At 29.9% G+C, this 17,816-nt stretch overlaps 7 protein-coding genes across 7 annotated transcripts; 3 read left to right on the forward strand and 4 right to left on the reverse strand.

The window, feature by feature from the left end:
* Window positions 1-133: 133 nt before the first annotated feature.
* On the forward strand, window positions 134-568 carry LOC119663139 (histone H2B). Its single transcript, XM_038072807.1, has one exon. The coding sequence runs from the start codon at window positions 149-151 to the stop codon at window positions 518-520; it is 372 nt and encodes a 123-aa protein (XP_037928735.1). The 5' UTR covers window positions 134-148; the 3' UTR covers window positions 521-568.
* Window positions 569-1,622: 1,054 nt separating this feature from the next.
* On the reverse strand, window positions 1,623-10,691 carry LOC119663137 (histone H3.v1-like). The gene is made up of 4 exons (XM_038072805.1): window positions 10,192-10,691; window positions 8,175-8,442; window positions 4,381-4,892; window positions 1,623-2,063 (listed from the first exon to the last, which is right to left on the reverse strand). Exons 1-4 carry the CDS (start codon window positions 10,594-10,596, stop codon window positions 1,650-1,652), a joined length of 1,599 nt encoding a protein of 532 aa, XP_037928733.1. The 5' UTR covers window positions 10,597-10,691; the 3' UTR covers window positions 1,623-1,649.
* On the forward strand, window positions 2,330-2,741 carry LOC119663140 (histone H4). Its single transcript, XM_038072808.1, has one exon. The coding sequence runs from the start codon at window positions 2,366-2,368 to the stop codon at window positions 2,675-2,677; it is 312 nt and encodes a 103-aa protein (XP_037928736.1). The 5' UTR covers window positions 2,330-2,365; the 3' UTR covers window positions 2,678-2,741.
* LOC119663143 (histone H2A) lies at window positions 8,088-8,502 on the reverse strand. The gene has a single exon (XM_038072810.1). The coding sequence runs from the start codon at window positions 8,485-8,487 to the stop codon at window positions 8,113-8,115; it is 375 nt and encodes a 124-aa protein (XP_037928738.1). The 5' UTR covers window positions 8,488-8,502; the 3' UTR covers window positions 8,088-8,112.
* Window positions 10,692-10,865: 174 nt separating the features above from the next.
* LOC119663142 (histone H4) lies at window positions 10,866-11,277 on the forward strand. Its single transcript, XM_038072809.1, has one exon. It carries the CDS (start codon window positions 10,902-10,904, stop codon window positions 11,211-11,213), a length of 312 nt encoding a protein of 103 aa, XP_037928737.1. The 5' UTR covers window positions 10,866-10,901; the 3' UTR covers window positions 11,214-11,277.
* Window positions 11,278-12,726: 1,449 nt separating this feature from the next.
* LOC119663138 (histone H1-like) lies at window positions 12,727-13,456 on the reverse strand. Its single transcript, XM_038072806.1, has one exon. The coding sequence runs from the start codon at window positions 13,405-13,407 to the stop codon at window positions 12,727-12,729; it is 681 nt and encodes a 226-aa protein (XP_037928734.1). The 5' UTR covers window positions 13,408-13,456.
* Window positions 13,457-16,610: 3,154 nt separating this feature from the next.
* On the reverse strand, window positions 16,611-17,057 carry LOC119663144 (histone H2A). The gene has a single exon (XM_038072811.1). The coding sequence runs from the start codon at window positions 17,007-17,009 to the stop codon at window positions 16,635-16,637; it is 375 nt and encodes a 124-aa protein (XP_037928739.1). The 5' UTR covers window positions 17,010-17,057; the 3' UTR covers window positions 16,611-16,634.
* Between the last annotated feature and the right edge of the window lie 759 nt (window positions 17,058-17,816).

A 17,816-nucleotide genomic window follows, 5' to 3' on the forward strand; every position in this document is an offset into this window, starting at 1 on the left:
TTTTTTTAATGATGCCGACAAATTATCTCATATACTTTTTCTAAACGCAATTTAAAATAAAAAATTGCTTTAAACTTTCGTTTGAAAAATGTTTATATAGAAACGGAAATTGCCCCAAATCGACGATTAAAATTTAAAATCAGAAATCATGCCACCAAAAACTAGCGGAAAAGCAGCCAAAAAAGATGGAAAGGCTCAGAAAAATATAACCAAAAACGATAAGAAGAAGAAGCGCAGGAGGAAGGAGAGCTATGCTATCTACATTTATAAAGTGTTAAAGCAAGTCCACCCCGATACTGGTATATCATCGAAAGCCATGAGCATCATGAACAGCTTCGTGAATGACATATTCGAACGTATTGCTGCTGAGGCTTCGCGCTTAGCACACTACAATAAGCGCTCCACCATTACTAGTCGGGAGATTCAAACTGCTGTTCGTCTTTTACTTCCCGGTGAACTGGCTAAGCACGCAGTTAGTGAAGGAACAAAAGCTGTCACTAAGTATACTAGTTCCAAGTAAATTGCGTTATATCAAACAAACACCACTTATTCAAAAGGCCCTTTTCAGGGCCACAAAAATATTCAATTGAGTTGATAATTTATCTATATTATAAATATGTATAGATTCCTGAAATTATTTACGAAAACTGACAGGCTTACCAATACCGCGTTATTGAATCTCAGAATGGTTGCAAGCTCCTCGGGGAGGTACGCAGATCTGATAAAGTTATAAACAATAATCCAGACAAGGATTATTGTTAATAGAAAGTAAAAGTGCTCAAGTGCACTGACTCAATTAACCTCAACATAATAATAATATAAATATGATATATATTTTGTTTTTGATATTTCTTTTAAGAGGCTACTGATAGAAGAAAAAAAATAAAAAAAAACTTTGACAGTCTCTTCATGAATTATCAGCTATCGTTTGGTTGTTAGTGAATAAATGATTCAATCAACAAATTAATTTCTGTCAGTTTTGACGATCTTACAGTTTTTTGATCATGGATAATATAACCTGCTAAATAGAGTTAACTCTTGAATTAACGAGTGTTAATCCTTATCATCAGTCTTAGTACTATCATCGCTTTTAAATTGATATATTCTATATTTGCATTCGTGCTTTAAATTTGAAAACATACAATTTCATGGGAGCTCTTTTACAACTCATTCCTTAAACGTTCTTTTAGTAAGTTCAAGTCATTTACATTACATTATGGCTTTTGATGCTTTCTGCTTACAGCAAAAGAAAAATAAAACATATTGATTCAATTAAATGTTATGACGTGAAACATTCTATGTCTAATGATATACTATATGATACTAATAATAGTATACATATGATACATATACATATTAATATATATTATGCTACTTCTAATAGCTATGTCTATACTATATCTATATGATATAATTTATCATTATCTCTTTTCTTTGAATAAACTTACTATTATAATTGTTGCATTTACATTTACATTTACATTTTGCTTATTTTATTTTCATAGTCAAAAATAAGCAATTGAAAATAGTCAAGCAATTTCAAACCCTGGATAAGTCATGTCATTTTTATTTATCTCTTTTCTTTATATAATTTTGGTCCTGAAAAGGACCGATTTTTGTATATTTATAAAATTATATTGCTTCCAATCTTAAGCACGTTCTCCACGAATACGTCTAGCCAATTGAATATCTTTTGGCATAATTGTAACGCGTTTGGCATGAATTGCGCATAAGTTAGTATCTTCAAAAAGACCCACTAAGTATGCTTCGCTAGCTTCTTGAAGAGCCATTACAGCAGAACTCTGGAAACGTAAATCAGTTTTGAAATCTTGTGCAATTTCACGGACCAAACGCTGGAATGGCAATTTGCGAATCAAGAGTTCAGTACTCTTTTGGTAGCGACGAATTTCACGTAAAGCTACAGTTCCTGGACGATAACGATGTGGTTTTTTCACACCTCCAGTAGCTGGTGCACTTTTACGTGCGGCTTTGGTAGCCAATTGTTTTCGTGGTGCCTTACCACCAGTCGATTTACGAGCAGTTTGCTTTGTACGAGCCATAATTTATGAGATATGTTACAATATGGTATTTTAAAAAATAGCGCAATTGAATAGCTCAATTTTCTCATCATACCTGGATGTTCTGTTTCAACTATTCACATGTTTTAACATTCATTGTTTCTCATATTGCTTATTCTTTTTGTTTTGTTTTCTTATGTTTTGTTTTGTTTTACCCAATATTTTTCATATCTTTCGTAGTGCTTATATTTTCTATAAATAGTCGTCAATCATCTGTCGTGACTTCATTTATTGTTTGAATTTGAATTCGAACGGTTCTACCATATCTATAAAAATTTAAATACAAAATGACTGGTCGTGGTAAAGGTGGCAAAGGATTAGGAAAAGGTGGTGCTAAGCGTCACCGCAAAGTTCTTCGTGATAACATCCAAGGTATTACGAAACCAGCTATCAGACGTTTAGCTCGCCGAGGCGGAGTTAAGCGTATTTCTGGTTTGATTTATGAAGAAACTCGTGGAGTATTGAAAGTATTTTTGGAAAATGTGATCCGTGATGCTGTTACATATACAGAACATGCCAAAAGGAAGACTGTTACAGCCATGGATGTCGTATATGCTTTAAAGAGACAAGGCCGTACCTTATACGGTTTTGGAGGTTAAGCAAATAATCAATTATTGATTTAATAATGCAATAATATATTGCCCAATGGTCCTTTTCAGGACCCAAATAATCTTACACTTAAAGAGATAAATTTACATATATATGTGTTGGTATTTTTCTAAAATTATAAAAAAATAAAATTTATTATTAGCCTGATCGGTTGATGTCTGTCGAGTATAATTTATAATTAAAATGATCAGTTTAACAATGTACAAAATATTTATTATTATAATTCTCAATTTCTTTGTTACATTAGCAGTATATATGTGGACTAGCTTCTTACGGGCTTAATTATAATTCTCATTCAATTTTTTTATAGAATAAGATAAATAGAACTGACGTATATGAGTAATTTGCGGACTGTTAGATATTGCAGTTTGAAGTTTCCGCACAATGGTGCAAAAATTTTCTCCATTCATTCCTAAGAGGTGGTTTTAGTGAATTCAAATCTCACACTGAATCTGAATCTTAATCTTAATCCAAATCCAAATCCAAGTGTTCAACAAGCAAACTGCTTCCGGGGAAAATGAAAGTGAAAAAAATTCGTATATGAATTAAGTGAATTATGACAATATTATATAAAGAAAAGAAATAAAAGAACTTGTTATTGAAATAAATTAGAATATTTTAAAGTTATCTTTAAGTAATTTGCAGCGTCTTGCAAGTGAGTACCGAGTGTGGTGTGTTAGTTATAAATTAACAAGTGTAATTAGAAGCATTATATAATAATAAATAAAATTAGCATAAACCACTATTTTTATTTATTTAAAATAGAATTTAAAAATGAAATTAAGTGAATAAAATATATACAAGTGAGTATTTCATCAAATAAATGACATATTTTGATATATAATATTTTATGGTCATTACTATAATAAATAAATAATTGGATATTAAATATAATAGAATAAGATAAATATTTATTAACTTAAGAATGATGTGAAGTATTGCACATAATGTCTAAATAAGAGAATATAATTTTTTTAAATGCATAAAGAATTTTTGTTTGCTTATTAGAGATTAAATTTATAGCGCATTACAGAATAAAAGAATTTCTTCATATTATTCATGAGGTATTATTAAAAGAAATGATCGTGCACTGTGACCTACAAGGTATATTGTGCCCATTACTCGGGTTAGAGTGTTTCTCCAAGTCCGTTTTCTTTAATGAAAGACAATATAAAGTCCATCTTTCCTAGTCTTGAATATTTATGATCCATGAAATACCCTCCTAGGTGTTTATTCCGTTTGTGCATCAGTGGGCACTACCCAAGCACATGGTATGCAGTTTCTCTCTTCTCTACAGTATCTGCAGTCTGAGTTGGATTGAATTCCTAACTTCGATAGGTGATTATTCAATCTTTAGTGACCGGTCATTAATAAACGCAATAGGTATACCATATACTAAAACATTTTATAAAATAAATAAATAAATAAATAAATAATGAATCTTCTTATCTTCTTTTTACACATATTTTGTAGCCCTAAAAAGGGCTGTTTTGATGAATTTAAAGTTTGATTTTTAAAATTATTTTTTTGCAGCAGTTTTCTTGACTGATGTTTTTTTAACGGCAGTTTTTTTAGGTTTTGCGGCCGTTTTAGCTTTTGTAGAAGTAGACTTTGGTTTAGCTGGCTTAGCCTTAACAGATCCAATCTTTTTAACACTTTTAACTTTAGCTTTCTCAGTTTTTTTCTTTTCAACACTCTTCTTAGCTGCCGCAGATTTTTTAGGTTTTTTCTCTCCAGATACCTTTGCCTTTGACTTTTTAGTACCTGCAGATGATGCAGTAACCTTCTTCTTCGTAACACCTGATGGCACCTTCTTTTTCTTACCCTCGACAGACGATTTAGGAGACTTAGCAGCAGCAGCTGATAATTTAAATGAACCAGATGCACCTTTTCCTTTTGTTTGTATCAATTTGCCATTAGCTACAGCAGTTTTCAAATATTTTTTAATAAATGGAGCCAATTTCTGGGCATCACATTTATATGTGGCACTTATATACTTTTTAATTGCCAACAATGAAGATCCGCTGCGTTCCTTCAAGTTCTTGATAGATGCATCAACCATTTGTTGTGTTGATGGATGAGATGGAGCTGCAGAAGGTTTTTTTACTTTTGTTGCCTTTTTAACAGCAACTTTCTTTTCAGGAACGGCAGTTATCTCCTTTGGAGAATCTGTATTTGCAACGGCAACAGCTTCAGACATATTTGCTTTTTAATATTCCGTAATATTCTTACTTATGAATATTTTTTCGCATTTTTATGGTAGCTTAGCTCACTTTGTACGAAGCGCCGAGAAGAGCGCATTTATAAAAATTTTTCATTAATACATATTTCTACTGAGTTTGAAAAAATTTTTCAACATTTATTATTAATTTTAAATAGACCAAGTAAATTAAACACAATTATTTAAATCAAATTAAGTAAAGAAGATATTGAATATTTTATTACATTCATTTTTATACTAATTATAATTATATAAAATATATAAAAATTGGTTTAAACTTTAAATTTTGTAAATCTATAGTTGAACTTGTTAATAAATTAGAATATTTTAAAGTTATCTTTTGTATAATTTATATATTAAATTATTTATTAAATAGTTTATTCAATTCTCTGTTAAATTATATATATGGTTTTATATATTTCATATATTTATAAATGCAAATTTAATAAAACATGAGATGCATAAAAACGTCAGTTTTAACATTTTGAATGCTTATGTTTTATCCTATTTTGAAATATTAACTCAATTTATATAAAAGTTTAAAATTTCAAAGCACTAATAGAAATAATTATAAATAAATATATTGTATTTTAATTAGAATATAAGATTATCACTTTTAATTATATCAAATAGTGTCTATTTGAGATTAGATATCCATCCATAATGTTAACATGTTACATTGAATTCGTTTACTTTAAGATATGTTTTAAGATTTTCTATACGTATTATTTTTAAAATTTTATTACAAGTTTTAAATAATTTTTAATCATGTGAAAAATTATTATATATAAACGTTATTAATAACATATCAGCAATTAAATTTATAGTTTTCAATATCATTCGAATAACAACTGTACGTATCCTACTTAATAGAATTCATAAAAAAAAATTATATCTACATACATGATTAAAAATATATAAGAATGAAATCATTTTACTTTTTCTTTTATAATTATAATTTAATTATTTAACTTTGACTATTATAAGTATTTTATTAAATATGTATATTTAAAAAAAATGTTCTTTTTATTACTTTATAATTAAAATAAAATTAAAATTAAATGTGCGTATTCTAACATTTTTATAAGGAGTGATATACGACATAAAATGTTAAAATTTAAGATGAATTTTTTTATAAACTAACATGGATATGGATAACATTTAAATAGATACTGAAGTATATATATAAACTTGCGGCTGCAATCTTCCATAGTCATTCCTAAGAGCTAGTTTTAGTAGGTTCAAGACTCACACAGTGGCTTTGGATGTTTTCCATCTACTGCCATAAATCTTTTATAAAATATAGAATATTTTATAAAACTAATTCAGATACAAATTTTAAAAACTCTACCTTTAAATAATTTATCTATAATAATAAATATTACAATACCAAAATATTGAAATAGTAACTATGATAATAATAGTAAACATTTAGGCCGTGTGCGAGTTCGAGTATATTTAGGGGAAATAGTCAATTATGTCGGTATGGCAGCGATTGTTGGTACATACCAGAATTTCTAATGAGATAAATTAGGTGTTACCATTTTGAAAATTTTATAAGATGTTTAGTAAATAAATAAATAAATTTTAAAACTTTTAAAAGAAAAATAATTATTTTTTATATGTTTCCTTCTTTATATTATGAATATTAATGTTTTTTAATAATTGTATCACATTTATTTAATAATAAATACAAATATTTGGCACAAAATTATTAGGTTCTTGATTTCAAAAAGGTAATTATGAAACTTTATGCTATTGGCCTGGCAACGTTATTTGTTTTGTACATTTTTATTAGTAACAAATATAATATTAATATTATTGTAACTTAGATTATACTACCTGCGAAGATTTATGTATCTATTTATTGATACGCGAATCTATGATAAATATTAAAAGATTCTTAATAATATATAGGGTTAGGCGATTGAAGTGTTACAAATTACACAGCGATATGTTTGTCAAACTGATATTGCCAACTACGTCAAATTCATATGAATGACAGCTATTTATATTGTTTACAAGTTACCACAAGCATTTGCGTCTAAGTTTTATAGAACTAATATTATTCGAAATGGAATTAAAAAATAAGTGTGATTGCATTATATTTGGTTGGAAAATTACAACTAGCTATTGTGCTTGAGCTCAAATATCTCAATGTGAATAAAATGTTTGTGTATCGTACCTTAAATCGTTATAATAGCTCAGGCAGAGTCACCAAATGCTATAGTGGTGGACAAAAAAAAAACAGCAACATTGCCTAAAATGGTTCGGAAAGTGAAGGCTCGACTTAAACGAAATCCACGTCGTAGTACTAATCAAATGGCCAAAGAACCGATAATATCTGAACGAAGCATCTGACGCATTTTCCAAAATAAGCTCAAGGTAAAGCTTTAAAAGTTCCAAGGCACAAGATCTTGCACCAAAGCAACAAAAAGTTAGACTCGAATGAGCAAAGGAGTTGTTACGCTGGGCCAATTTGGAGAGCAAGTTGAGAACTAAAAAATAAGCCAGTTTCGATACGCTGAAGAAAGCTTTTATTCAGGAATAGGCCAAAATACTGGAAGATCACAGCCATAGTCAAGACAAAAGGTGGCCACATCAAGCTAGAGTGAATGGATTGTGAAATTTTAATTATTTTCACAAATTTTTGTAATTTGAATCAATAAAAAAATAATGTGATCGCTTGAATAGGTAACACTTCAATTATCTAACCCTGAATAATAAACTTGCATTCTTAAAAAATAGTGGCACAGCGAACCTGATTTCTAGGAAGTCAATTGGAACGCATACACACTCGTATGTATAAAAACTGGTTGATACCTGCTGCCCAAAAACAAAAAAAAAATTATTACTATGTAGCAAAACGCAGTGTTAAGTTATACACTAACAATGCTATGTATTTTATCTGTTATGTAGGCTGATTTACAATTTTCGAAGATTTCGATTTCATGAAGGTCTTCCAGGAATGTAACGGAACAGAAGGGCGAGGCAAGAAATGATTGATTGTTAAGTGTTTTAAAGTATGGCTTGTGTAAGTTAGTAGGGTAGGTATGATAGTATGTACAATATTTATATCAATTGATTTAATGAAATACATTTTCTTTAATAAAATAAATTTTGTCGTCCTGAAAAGGACGGATTAATTGATAGTTAATTCTCCACGTATATGTATTCGTATTTTAATAAATAAAATAAAATAATTTAAGCCTTCTTTTCTGTTTTCTTTGGCAAAAGTACAGCCTGAATGTTTGGTAGTACACCACCTTGTGCAATTGTAACACCAGACAATAATTTGTTCAATTCTTCATCATTACGTATGGCCAACTGTAAATGACGAGGAATGATTCTTGTCTTCTTATTATCGCGTGCTGCATTGCCAGCCAATTCAAGAACTTCAGCAGCCAAATATTCCATAACGGCAGCTAAGTAGACTGGAGCACCTGCACCAACGCGTTCAGCATAATTGCCTTTACGCAATAATCGATGAATACGACCAACTGGAAATTGTAATCCAGCACGATTTGATCGTGACTTTGCCTTGCCTTTAACTTTACCACCTTTACCACGACCAGACATAGTTGAGTTGAGTTTCTAGTAGTTGAGATTTATAAAAATTGGATCTATTTTTTTTTAATGATGCCGACAAATTATCTCATATACTTTTTCTAAACGCAATTTAAAATAAAAAATTGCTTTAAACTTTCGTTTGAAAAATGTTTATATAGAAACGGAAATTGCCCCAAATCGACGATTAAAATTTAAAATCAGAAATCATGCCACCAAAAACTAGCGGAAAAGCAGCCAAAAAAGATGGAAAGGCTCAGAAAAATATAACCAAAAACGATAAGAAGAAGAAGCGCAGGAGGAAGGAGAGCTATGCTATCTACATTTATAAAGTGTTAAAGCAAGTCCACCCCGATACTGGTATATCATCGAAAGCCATGAGCATCATGAACAGCTTCGTGAATGACATATTCGAACGTATTGCTGCTGAGGCTTCGCGCTTAGCACACTACAATAAGCGCTCCACCATTACTAGTCGGGAGATTCAAACTGCTGTTCGTCTTTTACTTCCCGGTGAACTGGCTAAGCACGCAGTTAGTGAAGGAACAAAAGCTGTCACTAAGTATACTAGTTCCAAGTAAATTGCGTTATATCAAACAAACACCACTTATTCAAAAGGCCCTTTTCAGGGCCACAAAAATATTCAATTGAGTTGATAATTTATCTATATTATAAATATGTATAGATTCCTGAAATTATTTACGAAAACTGACAGGCTTACCAATACCGCGTTATTGAATCTCAGAATGGTTGCAAGCTCCTCGGGGAGGTACGCAGATCTGATAAAGTTATAAACAATAATCCAGACAAGGATTATTGTTAATAGAAAGTAAAAGTGCTCAAGTGCACTGACTCAATTAACCTCAACATAATAATAATATAAATATGATATATATTTTGTTTTTGATATTTCTTTTAAGAGGCTACTGATAGAAGAAAAAAAATAAAAAAAAACTTTGACAGTCTCTTCATGAATTATCAGCTATCGTTTGGTTGTTAGTGAATAAATGATTCAATCAACAAATTAATTTCTGTCAGTTTTGACGATCTTACAGTTTTTTGATCATGGATAATATAACCTGCTAAATAGAGTTAACTCTTGAATTAACGAGTGTTAATCCTTATCATCAGTCTTAGTACTATCATCGCTTTTAAATTGATATATTCTATATTTGCATTCGTGCTTTAAATTTGAAAACATACAATTTCATGGGAGCTCTTTTACAACTCATTCCTTAAACGTTCTTTTAGTAAGTTCAAGTCATTTACATTACATTATGGCTTTTGATGCTTTCTGCTTACAGCAAAAGAAAAATAAAACATATTGATTCAATTAAATGTTATGACGTGAAACATTCTATGTCTAATGATATACTATATGATACTAATAATAGTATACATATGATACATATACATATTAATATATATTATGCTACTTCTAATAGCTATGTCTATACTATATCTATATGATATAATTTATCATTATCTCTTTTCTTTGAATAAACTTACTATTATAATTGTTGCATTTACATTTACATTTACATTTTGCTTATTTTATTTTCATAGTCAAAAATAAGCAATTGAAAATAGTCAAGCAATTTCAAACCCTGGATAAGTCATGTCATTTTTATTTATCTCTTTTCTTTATATAATTTTGGTCCTGAAAAGGACCGATTTTTGTATATTTATAAAATTATATTGCTTCCAATCTTAAGCACGTTCTCCACGAATACGTCTAGCCAATTGAATATCTTTTGGCATAATTGTAACGCGTTTGGCATGAATTGCGCATAAGTTAGTATCTTCAAAAAGACCCACTAAGTATGCTTCGCTAGCTTCTTGAAGAGCCATTACAGCAGAACTCTGGAAACGTAAATCAGTTTTGAAATCTTGTGCAATTTCACGGACCAAACGCTGGAATGGCAATTTGCGAATCAAGAGTTCAGTACTCTTTTGGTAGCGACGAATTTCACGTAAAGCTACAGTTCCTGGACGATAACGATGTGGTTTTTTCACACCTCCAGTAGCTGGTGCACTTTTACGTGCGGCTTTGGTAGCCAATTGTTTTCGTGGTGCCTTACCACCAGTCGATTTACGAGCAGTTTGCTTTGTACGAGCCATAATTTATGAGATATGTTACAATATGGTATTTTAAAAAATAGCGCAATTGAATAGCTCAATTTTCTCATCATACCTGGATGTTCTGTTTCAACTATTCACATGTTTTAACATTCATTGTTTCTCATATTGCTTATTCTTTTTGTTTTGTTTTCTTATGTTTTGTTTTGCTTTACCCAATATTTTTCATATCTTTCGTAGTGCTTATATTTTCTATAAATAGTCGTCAATCATCTGTCGTCACTTCATTTATTGTTTGAATTTGAATTCGAACGGTTCTACCATATCTATAAAAATTTAAATACAAAATGACTGGTCGTGGTAAAGGTGGCAAAGGATTAGGAAAAGGTGGTGCTAAGCGTCACCGCAAAGTTCTTCGTGATAACATCCAAGGTATTACGAAACCAGCTATCAGACGTTTAGCTCGCCGAGGCGGAGTTAAGCGTATTTCTGGTTTGATTTATGAAGAAACTCGTGGAGTATTGAAAGTATTTTTGGAAAATGTGATCCGTGATGCTGTTACATATACAGAACATGCCAAAAGGAAGACTGTTACAGCCATGGATGTCGTATATGCTTTAAAGAGACAAGGCCGTACCTTATACGGTTTTGGAGGTTAAGCAAATAATCAATTATTGATTTAATAATGCAATAATATATTGCCCAATGGTCCTTTTCAGGACCCAAATAATCTTACACTTAAAGAGATAAATTTACATATATATGTGTTGGTATTTTTCTAAAATTATAAAAAAATAAAATTTATTATTAGCCTGATCGGTTGATGTCTGTCGAGTATAATTTATAATTAAAATGATCAGTTTAACAATGTACAAAATATTTATTATTATAATTCTCAATTTCTTTGTTACATTAGCAGTATATATGTGGACTAGCTTCTTACAGGCTTAATTATAATTCTCATTCAATTTTTTTATAGAATAAGATAAATAGAACTGACGTATATGAGTAATTTGCGGACTGTTAGATATTGCAGTTTGAAGTTTCCGCACAATGGTGCAAAAATTTTCTCCATTCATTCCTAAGAGGTGGTTTTAGTGAATTCAAATCTCACACTGAATCTGAATCTTAATCTTAATCCAAATCCAAATCCAAGTGTTCAACAAGCAAACTGCTTCCGGGGAAAATGAAAGTGAAAAAAATTCGTATATGAATTAAGTGAATTATGACAATATTATATAAAGAAAAGAAATAAAAGAACTTGTTATTGAAATAAATTAGAATATTTTAAAGTTATCTTTAAGTAATTTGCAGCGTCTTGCAAGTGAGTACCGAGTGTGGTGTGTTAGTTATAAATTAACAAGTGTAATTAGAAGCATTATATAATAATAAATAAAATTAGCATAAACCACTATTTTTATTTATTTAAAATAGAATTTAAAAATGAAATTAAGTGAATAAAATATATACAAGTGAGTATTTCATCAAATAAATGACATATTTTGATATATAATATTTTATGGTCATTACTATAATAAATAAATAATTGGATATTAAATATAATAGAATAAGATAAATATTTATTAACTTAAGAATGATGTGAAGTATTGCACATAATGTCTAAATAAGAGAATATAATTTTTTTAAATGCATAAAGAATTTTTGTTTGCTTATTAGAGATTAAATTTATAGCGCATTACAGAATAAAAGAATTTCTTCATATTATTCATGAGGTATTATTAAAAGAAATGATCGTGCACTGTGACCTACAAGGTATATTGTGCCCATTACTCGGGTTAGAGTGTTTCTCCAAGTCCGTTTTCTTTAATAAAAGACAATATAAAGTCCATCTTTCCTAGTCTTGAATATTTATGATCCATGAAATACCCTCCTAGGTGTTTATTCCGTTTGTGCATCAGTGGGCACTACCCAAGCACATAGTATGCAGTTTCTCTCTTCTCTACAGTATCTGCAGTCTGAGTTGGATTGAATTCCTAACTTCGATAGGTGATTATTCAATCTTTAGTGACCGATCATTAATAAACGCAATAGGTATACCATATACTAAAACATTTTATAAAATAAATAAATAAATAATGAATCTTCTTTTTACACATATTTTGTAGCCCTAAAAAGGGCTGTTTTGATGAATTTAAAGTTTGATTTTTAAAATTATTTTTTTGCAGCAGTTTTCTTGACTGATGTTTTTTTAACGGCAGTTTTTTTAGGTTTTGCGGCCGTTTTAGCTTTTGTAGAAGTAGACTTTGGTTTAGCTGGCTTAGCCTTAACAGATCCAATCTTTTTAACACTTTTAACTTTAGCTTTCTCAGTTTTTTTCTTTTCAACACTCTTCTTAGCTGCCGCAGATTTTTTAGGTTTTTTCTCTCCAGATACCTTTGCCTTTGACTTTTTAGTACCTGCAGATGATGCAGTAACCTTCTTCTTCGTAACACCTGATGGCACCTTCTTTTTCTTACCCTCGACAGACGATTTAGGAGACTTAGCAGCAGCAGCTGATAATTTAAATGAACCAGATGCACCTTTTCCTTTTGTTTGTATCAATTTGCCATTAGCTACAGCAGTTTTCAAATATTTTTTAATAAATGGAGCCAATTTCTGGGCATCACATTTATATGTGGCACTTATATACTTTTTAATTGCCAACAATGAAGATCCGCTGCGTTCCTTCAAGTTCTTGATAGATGCATCAACCATTTGTTGTGTTGATGGATGAGATGGAGCTGCAGAAGGTTTTTTTACTTTTGTTGCCTTTTTAACAGCAACTTTCTTTTCAGGAACGGCAGTTATCTCCTTTGGAGAATCTGTATTTGCAACGGCAACAGCTTCAGACATATTTGCTTTTTAATATTCCGTAATATTCTTACTTATGAATATTTTTTCGCATTTTTATGGTAGCTTAGCTCACTTTGTACGAAGCGCCGAGAAGAGCGCATTTATAAAAATTTTTCATTAATACATATTTCTACTGAGTTTGAAAAAATTTTTCAACATTTATTATTAATTTTAAATAGACCAAGTAAATTAAACACAATTATTTAAATCAAATTAAGTAAAGAAGATATTGAATATTTTATTACATTCATTTTTATACTAATTATAATTATATAAAATATATAAAAATTGGTTTAAACTTTAAATTTTGTAAATCTATAGTTGAACTTGTTAATAAATTAGAATATTTTAAAGTTATCTTTTGTATAATTTATATATTAAATTATTTATTAAATAGTTTATTCAATTCTCTGTTAAATTATATATATGGTTTTATATATTTCATATATTTATAAATGCAAATTTAATAAAACACGAGATGCATAAAAACGTCAGTTTTAACATTTTGAATGCTTATGTTTTATCCTATTTTGAAATATTAACTCAATTTATATAAAAGTTTAAAATTTCAAAGCACTAATAGAAATAATTATAAATAAATATATTGTATTTTAATTAGAATATAAGATTATCACTTTTAATTATATCAAATAGTGTCTATTTGAGATTAGATATCCATCCATAATGTTAACATGTTACATTGAATTCGTTTACTTTAAGATATGTTTTAAGATTTTCTATACGTATTATTTTTAAAATTTTATTACAAGTTTTAAATAATTTTTAATCATGTGAAAAATTATTATATATAAACGTTATTAATAACATATCAGCAATTAAATTTATAGTTTTCAATATCATTCGAATAACAACTGTACGTATCCTACTTAATAGAATTCATAAAAAAAAATTATATCTACATACATGATTAAAAATATATAAGAATGAAATCATTTTACTTTTTCTTTTATAATTATAATTTAATTATTTAACTTTGACTATTATAAGTATTTTATTAAATATGTATATTTAAAAAAAATGTTCTTTTTATTACTTTATAATTAAAATAAAATTAAAATTAAATGTGCGTATTCTAACATTTTTATAAGGAGTGATATACGACATAAAATGTTAAAATTTAAGATGAATTTTTTTATAAACTAACATGGATATGGATAACATTTAAATAGATACTGAAGTATATATATAAACTTGCGGCTGCAATCTTCCATAGTCATTCCTAAGAGCTAGTTTTAGTAGGTTCAAGACTCACACAGTGGCTTTGGATGTTTTCCATCTACTGCCATAAATCTTTTATAAAATATAGAATATTTTATAAAACTAATTCAGATACAAATTTTAAAAACTCTACCTTTAAATAATTTATCTATAATAATAAATATTACAATACCAAAATATTGAAATAGTAACTATGATAATAATAGTAAACATTTAGGCCGTGTGCGAGTTCGAGTATATTTAGGGGAAATAGTCAATTATGTCGGTATGGCAGCGATTGTTGGTACATACCAGAATTTCTAATGAGATAAATTAGGTGTTACCATTTTGAAAATTTTATAAGATGTTTAGTAAATAAATAAATAAATTTTAAAACTTTTAAAAGAAAAATAATTATTTTTTATATGTTTCCTTCTTTATATTATGAATATTAATGTTTTTTAATAATTGTATCACATTTATTTAATAATAAATACAAATATTTGGCACAAAATTATTAGGTTCTTGATTTCAAAAAGGTAATTATGAAACTTTATGCTATTGGCCTGGCAACGTTATTTGTTTTGTACATTTTTATTAGTAACAAATATAATATTAATATTATTGTAACTTAGATTATACTACCTGCGAAGATTTATGTATCTATTTATTGATACGCGAATCTATGATAAATATTAAAAGATTCTTAATAATATATAGGGTTAGGCGATTGAAGTGTTACAAATTACACAGCGATATGTTTGTCAAACTGATATTGCCAACTACGTCAAATTCATATGAATGACAGCTATTTATATTGTTTACAAGTTACCACAAGCATTTGCGTCTAAGTTTTATAGAACTAATATTATTCGAAATGGAATTAAAAAATAAGTGTGATTGCATTATATTTGGTTGGAAAATTACAACTAGCTATTGTGCTTGAGCTCAAATATCTCAATGTGAATAAAATGTTTGTGTATCGTACCTTAAATCGTTATAATAGCTCAGGCAGAGTCACCAAATGCTATAGTGGTGGACAAAAAAAAAAACAGCAACATTGCCTAAAATGGTTCGGAAAGTGAAGGCTCGACTTAAACGAAATCCACGTCGTAGTACTAATCAAATGGCCAAAGAACCGATAATATCTGAACGAAGCATCTGACGCATTTTCCAAAATAAGCTCAAGGTAAAGCTTTAAAAGTTCCAAGGCACAAGATCTTGCACCAAAGCAACAAAAAGTTAAACTCGAATGAGCAAAGGAGTTGTTACGCTGGGCCAATTTGGAGAGCAAGTTGAGAACTAAAAAATAAGCCAGTTTCGATACGCTGAAGAAAGCTTTTATTCAGGAATAGGCCAAAATACTGGAAGATCACAGCCATAGTCAAGACAAAAGGTGGCCACATCAAGCTAGAGTGAATGGATTGTGAAATTTTAATTATTTTCACAAATTTTTGTAATTTGAATCAATAAAAAAATAATGTGATCGCTTGAATAGGTAACACTTCAATTATCTAACCCTGAATAATAAACTTGCATTCTTAAAAAATAGTGGCACAGCGAACCTGATTTCTAGGAAGTCAATTGGAACGCATACACACTCGTATGTATAAAAACTGGTTAATACCTGCTGCCCAAAAACAAAAAAAAAAATTATTACTATGTAGCAAAACGCAGTGTTAAGTTATACACTAACAATGCTATGTATTTTATCTGTTATGTAGGCTGATTTACAATTTTCGAAGATTTCGATTTCATGAAGGTCTTCCAGGAATGTAACGGAACAGAAGGGCGAGGCAAGAAATGATTGATTGTTAAGTGTTTTAAAGTATGGCTTGTGTAAGTTAGTAGGGTAGGTATGATAGTATGTACAATATTTATATCAATTGATTTAATGAAATACATTTTCTTTAATAAAATAAATTTTGTCGTCCTGAAAAGGACGGATTAATTGATAGTTAATTCTCCACGTATATGTATTCGTATTTTAATAAATAAAATAAAATAATTTAAGCCTTCTTTTCTGTTTTCTTTGGCAAAAGTACAGCCTGAATGTTTGGTAGTACACCACCTTGTGCAATTGTAACACCAGACAATAATTTGTTCAATTCTTCATCATTACGTATGGCCAACTGTAAATGACGAGGAATGATTCTTGTCTTCTTATTATCGCGTGCTGCATTGCCAGCCAATTCAAGAACTTCAGCAGCCAAATATTCCATAACGGCAGCTAAGTAGACTGGAGCACCTGCACCAACGCGTTCAGCATAATTGCCTTTACGCAATAATCGATGAATACGACCAACTGGAAATTGTAATCCAGCACGATTTGATCGTGACTTTGCCTTGCCTTTAACTTTACCACCTTTACCACGACCAGACATAGTTGAGTTGAGTTTCTAGTAGTTGAGATTTATAAAAATTGGATCTATTTTTTTTTAATGATTTTTTTTTTTTTTTTTTTGCAGTAGGTGGAAAGCATCAAAAGCCACAGTGTGAGACTTGAACCCACTAAAACCACCTCTTAGGAATGCATAGAGAATAGATTCCAAGCAAGGGACCGTGAAGGTCCAGGACTAGGAACCCCATTCCAGTTTCAACGATTGGAGTGAAAACAATTACTAGTAAGGCTTAACATTTACAATAGTAAATATATCTAAGCCATGAAATTTGAAGAATGAAAACGGTGAGACGGAATACTACTTAAATTGAGTTTGAGGGGCTATTTATAAGTACACACGTTGAAGGGGATTACTGTAACCACGGTTGTAAAACGGGATTACAGGGGGAGATTGGGCAATGTCGTCCAGGAGGAGGGATAGGAACTGGGGAGGTTTATGCCTCATAGCGAGTAACAGATCAGTTGGTAGCTGATCAGATCTCAGAACGTCGGGGGGGAGGTTATGGGCCCTAGTAAAGTATCGACGAGCTTGGGACAATAGATAATCGTCAAGCCGCTCGATATTGGCGGATTTGTAAACAAAATTTATACGGTGATGTTTGCCATTAGGCTTGCGCTTGTAATTTATACAGTCGCGGAGAATTTTTCTTTCTAACGCACGTAGGCGTTCCATTTGAGCCGAGGAGATGCCTGACCAGATGGGAAAGGAGTAGGTGGAAAGAGGGCGAATGAGTTGTTTATAGCACAAGAGTTTTGCTTGAATATTTAGCTGGTTGTGGCGTCTTAACGC

Source organism: Teleopsis dalmanni, unplaced genomic scaffold (genome assembly GCF_002237135.1).
Source record: "Teleopsis dalmanni isolate 2A unplaced genomic scaffold, ASM223713v2 unscaffolded_contig_0155, whole genome shotgun sequence".
Classification (NCBI taxonomy): domain Eukaryota; kingdom Metazoa; phylum Arthropoda; class Insecta; order Diptera; family Diopsidae; genus Teleopsis; species Teleopsis dalmanni.